This window comes from Aegilops tauschii, chromosome 6 (genome assembly GCF_002575655.3).
Source record: "Aegilops tauschii subsp. strangulata cultivar AL8/78 chromosome 6, Aet v6.0, whole genome shotgun sequence".
NCBI classification, from domain to species: domain Eukaryota; kingdom Viridiplantae; phylum Streptophyta; class Magnoliopsida; order Poales; family Poaceae; genus Aegilops; species Aegilops tauschii.
In genome coordinates, this window is record NC_053040.3 from 394263748 (window position 1) to 394272003 (window position 8256).

Here is an 8256-nt window from a genome sequence, read left to right on the forward strand (position 1 = left end):
GTCACCCCACCAGAAGCCAGAGATTTCATCTGTTATTGCCTTGCAAACTCCTTTTGGTAGCTTGAAAACAGACATATCATATGAAGGAATAGCTTGAGCAACAGATTTGACCAAAATTTCTTTACCTTGCATTGAGAGAGTTTTTTCTTTCCATCCCTTCAATCTTTGGCATACTCTGTCTATCAAGTGTTGAAAACAATCTGATCTATCCACTCCAACCATGGTTGGCAAACCCAAATAAGTATATGAAAGGGCTTCTGTTTCAATATTCAGAACTCTGCAACAATTCTCTCTTACCTGGACACTAGTATTAGGACTGAAAAAGATATTAGACTTTGCATTACTCACAATCTACCCAGAACTGGTGCAATATGTGTCCAACACCCTTTTTAGAGTGTTTGCATTATGTTCATCTGCTCTCATCAGAATCAAAGAATCATCAACAAGAGGAAGGTGTGAAATAGAAGGAGCATTCCGACAAACTCGTATTCCCTCAAGGCCCCCAACTTCTTCTTCATATGATAATAGGCTAGATAAGCCTTCCGAACAGATCAGAAATAAATAAGGGGATAGGGAATCCCCTTGTCTAAGCCCTCGGGTAGGAGTGAATTCCTCCATCTTTGTGTTATTAAACCGTACTCTGTATGTAACCGAGGTCAAACATTCCATTATCAATTTTATCCAGAGCTCATGGAACCCCATTTTCCGCTTCACTTTCTCTAGGACCCCACTCAACACGGTCATATGCTTTGTTCATATCTAACTTCATAGCACAGTAACCGTTAGACCCATGAGTCCTCTTCTTTATTGCATGAAAACACTCATACGCGACAAGTACATTATTAGTAATGAGCCTACCAGGTACAAAAGCACTATGAGTTGGAGATATAACCTCTGGTAATATTTTCTTAAGCCTATTTGCAAGCATCTTAGATATAATCTTGTAGATTACATTGCATAAAGAAATAGGCATGTACTGTGTTATTACCTCTGGGTTTTCCACTTTGGGAATGAGGACAACATTAGTTGAATTCCATCCACCCGGAATCTTCTTTTTATTTATAGCATCAAGAACCTCATCTGTGAGTTCCTCCCCCACATATGCCAGAATCGCTTAAAAAAGATCGCATGAAGTCCATTTGAGCCTGGAGCTTTCACGTCCCCAATCTGAAAAAGAGCTTTTCTGACATCTTCTCTAGTAAAATTTGAAATCAGTAGATCATTCATATAACTGGATACGGTAGGCTTGATGCAATCCAACAGGGGTCGATCACCCCTGCGTTGGTCGTAAACAAATTGCCAAAGTAGTCTCTCATGAGGCCGAAGGTCCTCATTCCCTTCGACCCAACCGCCCGAGTCATTCTTAAGCTTTTTTTATTAGGTTCCTCCGTCTCCTGGCCGACACAATGTGATGGAAGTAGGCAGTGTTGCGGTCGCCACGCCGGAGCCAACTTACTCTTCCCCTCTGTGACCAATATATCTCATCTTGCTCTAACAGATTTTCAACATATAGAGCTAATTCTTTTTGCTTCATTCTCACCTTCTCTGTTGGAGTTCTTCTCATAAGTTCATCTAGTTCTTTCTGTGCATTAAAGAGTCATCTATGAGGCTCCTTCAGCACGCACGCCGATCCCAGTGATGCAAATCATTGTGGACCGACTCAAGTTTCTCCCTCGCGGTTGGGCAGAGATTATGAAAGAATGTAACACTATGTGTTACATCGTGTGAGTACCGTCTATCTTGGTTGCCCATGAGTTCATGAAGTCCAGATAGGAGGCATTTCTCGAGATAGTCTCAGTACTTGGTTTAAATTCGAATTTTGGAACCGGAGATCTAAATATTTTTTTATCCAAACAGGGCTTTGGAAGCCCATGAGAGATGTCGTACATGGTGAAATGGTGGGCCTAGCGACCGGGCCGAAACCCTGACGCGAACGGCGCGGCCGAGCGAGCATCGCCGATCCGAGGCGGCCACTGCGCCCGTCTCACTCTCTCTCACCCGCACTCCCACCGTCCCACGACGCGATCCCCTCTCCCGTCTCCACCCCCAACTCCTCCCTTCCGCCCCGAAAATCCCAACCATTTCTCCGCCTCCGCCTCGGCACGCGGCCGCCGGCACACGCTGCGCAGGTAAGCCCCAGCCCTCCCTCCCCACCACGCGCACCTCTCAGACCGGACGCCCGCTGATCGCGTCGCTCGGGCCTCCGATCAAATCGAGCAGACCGCGCTCTCCTTCTGCCAGATCTCGAATCTCGCGCTAGGGTTCCTCGGCTCACGAGCTCGAGCGGGCGTTAATTTTTTTCATGTTGCTCTCGCAGGAAGTGGGAAAGGGCGCGATGGAGGATGACTCGCCAGCGACGAAGACGGTGAAGGGCGCCGTAACGGGCCTGGCCGCGGGCACCATCTGGGGCACCATCGTCGCCACCTGGTACGACGTGCCCCGGGTGGAGCGCCACGTCGCGCTCCCGGGCCTCGTCCGGACGCTCAAGATGTGCGGCAGCTACGGGGTCACTTTCGCCGCCGTCGGAGGGCTCTACATCGGCGTGGAGCAGATTGTGCAGAGCCAGCGCAAGAAGCGCGACTTCGTCAACGGAGCCATCGGCGCCTTCGTCTCCGGCGCCACCGTTTATGGCTACAGAGGTTAGATACAGGCTCTCGCCGCTCCCCACAGATGTGCGTGCAACTTGGTTTATAGATTCTGATCACCGAGATTTGCATTCTCTAATGGATCGTGATAAACTGGGGGATTGCGTCATTTCTCTGTGTTTTTGGTCAATATTCAATGCAGTCATGTGGGTATCAACCTGCATTGTGTTCGACTAGTACTTACTATGATAATAAGATGATCTATTTTGCACGAACTGGGTTCTGTTAGATGCACTATGATTGGTTGATTAAATAACATTGCCTGCTCTCTGACAATCACTGCCATTAGATCATAGGTTAAAATCACTCAAACTTTGCCCATTTTGAAATGCAGTTCAGCTGTAAGTATTTGTTCCTATTGCAGCTTGATGAAATGATTTTCGCTAGGTCCTTGTATCAATGAAAGTTCTATTCATGCCATTGGACACAGTTTCTTTTGGGAAATATTTTTTGAGAATTATTTCCACGCATAATGATAAAAGTTTGTTAGTAAACCTGAATAAACTGATGGGCCTTAATTTTATAGTTCAATCAGATGTTTGTTACTCCCTCCGTCCCATAATATAAGAACATTTTTCAAACTAACATAGCTTGAAAAATGATCTTATATTGTGGGACGAAGGGAGTAGAATCTTAAATACCTTGAATGTGTCCTCCATTTATAAATGATATTTGGAGAATCACATTAAATGAAAGAGTGATTAGCTTATTTAATGAACTGTTACCTAGATATCTCATATCTGGAGCATTTTGGATTGGTCCATCCTAATGAATGTTTTCGAGTCGACGGGTCGCTGGGGGGGGGGGGACTCTAGACTAGTCGTGACTAGTCTAGATTCACGGTCGACATGGCGACGAGTCGATGTGAGTTAAGCAGCAGGCAGTCAGGAGAGGAGCACAAGTGCACAGCAGCAGCAGCAACCAGGGGAGGAGGGGAGGAGCACACCACCAGCAGCAGTAACCAGGGCCAACTGAGAGATGGGCCACTAGTTATGCACTTCCCTGTGGCCCAAAAGCCCATCTAGTAGCTATATACTCCTCCCGTGACCTAATCCACCATCCACACTCCCTCCTCCCTCACCACAGCCGCCACACATTCTGCTGCCACTCTCTTGCCACCAGTCCACCACTCCTCCCAGCGATGGATCTCTCAACTCCCCTGCAGCAGCTCTCTTGCCACCGCTCCTCCTCCCAGCCCGCTCCTCTTGCCGCTGCAGCTTCAGCAGCAGCAGCGGCGGCGGCCAGCGCAGCAGCGGGGGATGTGGGGCCGGGGGTGCAGAAGCAGCAGCAGCGCGGCGGCAAGGGCGCAGCAGCAGCAGCGAGGCAGCATCAGCAGCGGGAGAGTGCTCCAGATCCAGCGCTGTCTCGAGTCGTTCGACCCAAAAACCACGACTAGTCGAGACTAGTCGCGCGAGTCGCTCGACTCATCCCAGGAGTCGAGTCGAGAGGCTGAGTCGGCCCTGGAACTGCGACTAGTCGACGACTAGTCGAGCGACTCGAAATCCATGATCCTAATATTGGATGATGGCATAGTTTATGTTCCTATATGTAGTTGACTTCTGGTGACTACGCAGTAAGAGTTGGATTTCACAATTCACATTAGACTTGCCATGTTTTCATAAAATGGGTTCCCTGGCTTAGCTCTGGTCGTATTAAGCTAAACTGCTAAAGGCCTAAACAGTTTTATTCTAACTGGGTATGGTAAGCTAAGATTCACCGAGAATAGTGTTTGAATCCAATTTTGATATGTAGTATTTTTGGAGTTTTTGGATACTATGGCTTCCAGAGATATACATTATTAACAAATTCCAGAGGTTTATGAAATCATAGCATGGTAAATACTAATAGTAATATTTAAGGATTTTGTAAGTGTGCTGAATGCCTTTTAAAAAAACTGAAGTTAAGCCAACAAAGTCCAGTACATCTCTTGATGGTCATGTTTGCATCCACTTCAGTTTTATATTCTTTTTTCTTCATAAATAAACCTAAAGCACAGGAAAAGGAAGCAGATCATATTCCCTGTGTTAGATATATTTATTATATTTAACTCGAAAAAGTATTTGGGTACAACTAACTGTATGATGACTTATGCGCTCGGTTTTGTGTACGAACCTTTATCGATATTGAAGTTATTATGAAAACTTAAAACTTGAATGTAGATATTGTTGTTGAACATGGTCTTCTAAACAACAAATTGTTATCCTAGCTACACTTTTAGACATAACACTATACTCCCTCTGTAAAGAAATATAAGAGCGTTTAGATCCTCTAAACGCTCTTATATTTCTTTACGGAGGGAGTACTAATTACTGCAACTACCAAACACATTGAACTTGTCTCAATACTGTGGTTCTCATAAATACCTTGATAGTGTTCCTCCTTTTGTAATGATATTGGAGAACCACACTAAATTAAAGTATGATTCTGCTGTTTGAGGAACAGTTACTTAGATATGTCGGATCTGGAGCATTTTCGATTGATCCATCCTAATATTGGGTGATGGCATAGTTTATGCTCCTATAGTCATTGGCTTCTGGTGACTACGCAGTAAGAGTTATTGTGTGGACAGATACGGGTCAGACATGTATACTGTATTTCACAATTCACATTAGACTTATCATGTTTCCGCAAAATGGCTTGAAAGTGTTCCTCCTTTTGTAATGATATTGGAGAACCACACTAAATTAAAGTATGATTCTCCTGTTTGAGGAACAGTTACTTAGATATGTCAGATCTGGAGCATTTTGGATTGACCCATCCTAATATTGGGTGATGGCATAGTTTATGCTCCTATAGTCATTGGCTTCTGGTGACTACGCAGTAAGAGTTATTGCGTGGACAGATACGGGTCAGACATGTATACTGCATTTCACAATTCACATTAGACTTATCATGTTTCCGCAAAATGGCTTCCCTTGCTTAGCTCTGGTTGTATTAACCAAGAATAGTACTATTTGGATCCAGTTTTGATAAGTTATATTTTTGGAGTTTTTGGATACTATGGGTTCCAGAGATATGCCATGGACAGGGCTGCATGGAAGTTAGCTATCCACGTGCGAGAACCATGACTAGGTTTCAAGATCTTCTGGGTTTCAAGTCTAGCCTACCTCAACTTGTTTGGAACTGAAAGGCTTTGTTGTTGTTGTTTTTGTTGTTGTTGGGTTCCAGAGATATATGTTATAGAAAAATTCGAGGTGTTTGGATACAACAAACTACAGAGTTTTATGATATCATAGTGTGGTAAATACTAATAATATTTAAATATTCTTGGAAGTCTGCTAAACTGAAGTCAAGCGTACAAAATTGACTACGTTTCTGGATGATCATGTCTGCATCCACTTCAGTTTTATCTCCCTCTTTTCTTCAGAAATTAACCTAAAGAACCGAAAAAGGAAGCAGATCATATTCCTACGTCAGATATATTTATTATATTTAACTAAAAAACATTTCTGCGTACAACTAGCTATATGATGACTTGTAGACATGGTTTTACCACTGCGCCAGGCCCGCCCTCCTTATTGTTATAACTTGAATGTAGATATTGTTGTTGAGCATGTGCTTTTAATCTGAGTAACAACAGACAGTTGACCTTCCTACACTTTGGACATAACACTATTACTAAATACTGCAACTATCAAACACATTGATCCTGTCTCAATACTATAAAAAACTGGTTCTCATAAACTGTTGTATTTCATGGGAAACTGATCAATAATCGTTGTTTATGAATATTGAGATTTTTAAGTACTGAATCATCCAAAGAGGGCCTGTACCTTTTTACCTAACGATCAAGGTGCAGCAATGATGTTAATAAGCCATTTGCAACAACAACAACAACAACAAAGCCTTTTGTCCCAAACAAGTTGGGGTAGGGGTGAAACCCATAAGATCTCGCGACCAACTTATGGCTCTGGCACATGGATAGCAAGCTTCCACGCACCCCTGTCCATAGCTAGTTCTTTGGTGATACTCCAATCCTTCAGGTCTCTCTTAACGGACTCCTCCCCCAACTTGTTTGGTGATACAACATAAGCCATTTGCCTTGTAATGAATCTGAATTAGACAGGGCTAAACTAAATCTTATCCTCTGGCAGCCCATTAGACTCGTGGAATTGGTTTGAATCATGAGATCATTATTTATGTATGTTTGCCATGCCATAAAATAGCACTGTCCTAGTGGCATGTATGGAGCACAAAAAAGACTAACAGAGTCCAACTCTGGCTCTGGTGTTATGTAGCATGTTGCATGGCTCCTGGTTAATCTGCATAATATCACGGATTCTATTTATGCAACTTGAAGAACCCAAGTGGTATTATTCCAGATCATGCATGTGGGCATCAGAAATATGAATCCAGTTACCGCTAAAAATCCCATACAGAATTTTGATATTGGATCCAGTGACAAATAGTCATCTAGGATATCCCAGTCAGATAGATCATATTCCACAAATTGTCAACATTATTCCAATCAGTCACCACTGCATGCGAATCCACCAGTGCAAGTCTTGGTATGTGCCCCATCATGTTAGTTTCATGATCATGTCGACAACCTCTTTATTAGTGTAATTATATTCATATTCGTATTCATATGAACCAGTATTATTGGCTAGGAAGACTTCTAACTGTGCCGATTGACAGGAAAGAGCATTAAGTCTGCCCTCATCGGTGGTTCTAGCCTGGCATTCACATCTGCCATCCTGGACGTTGGTGGTAATACTACCAGAGTGGACAATGGAAAAGCGTACCATGCATACACAACGGAAAAGAAGCCCGAGCCTGCGCATTGACCAAGGTTGTCTACTTGTAGCACAAATCATGCAAACCAGCTCGGTGAATTTTTGAGCTGATGCGTGCTGTTATGTCTGTTTTGCTGATGCACCTAGTTCCTTTGCAAAGCTGTAGTAACTTGTTTTGCTCGAGGGCAATACAACAGACCTGGAATAAATATCTTGCTTTATTTTGCTTCATCGTTGGTTATGATAATAATCACATGTGACACAATATTGTTACCCCAACCCCTGATTGAAGTTGCGGTTTTACGAAATTTGTTCTATTGCTTCAAGCATCAAACAAAGAGTCAGAAAGTCTATATTTCTGTTTCTAGTTGCTGAACTATGTTGTGCTGGAACTTTATGATGATTTTACGTCCAGCTTGGGTAATACATCATACTTTGATAGATTGATGATCTGTTGGGAAAACCTTATAAAAGCTGTAGTATCAGCGTTTTGCGTAGTATTCAGTTTTTTTTTTCAGAATTCTTGCAGTCCACATTTGACTACACCAGTAATAGGATGGTTGTATGCTTAGTAAATTCATGGCACCAGTGGTACAACCAACTGGGCTGCCGAATAAGAACACCTGTACTTGGGTTGATGAACCCCCTAGCTATCTTGTGTGTAATCTCGTGAATGATGTAACTATTACTCCCTCTGTAAAGAAATATAAGAGTGTAAAAAGACAAGCTGGGGCTGCCTTTAACAAACGCACCTTGTCCATCCCCTCTAATTCTGGATTTCGTCTGCTCCATCCTTCGCCATTTTCCAGAGGATCTCTGATCATTCACTGATTTTTTTATCTGATTCTTTTTAAGAAAATTTCTCGCAAGATGGA

General features: G+C 43.2%; 1 protein-coding gene across 1 annotated transcript; it reads left to right on the forward strand.

Annotated features, from left to right (window-relative positions):
* Positions 1 to 1950: 1950 nt before the first annotated feature.
* LOC109781987 (outer envelope pore protein 16-3, chloroplastic/mitochondrial) lies at positions 1951 to 7689 on the forward strand. Its single transcript, XM_073502083.1, has 3 exons — positions 1951 to 2129; positions 2318 to 2639; positions 7284 to 7689. Exons 2-3 carry the CDS (start codon positions 2336 to 2338, stop codon positions 7430 to 7432), a joined length of 453 nt encoding a protein of 150 aa, XP_073358184.1. The 5' UTR covers positions 1951 to 2129; positions 2318 to 2335; the 3' UTR covers positions 7433 to 7689.
* Positions 7690 to 8256: the final 567 nt, after the last annotated feature.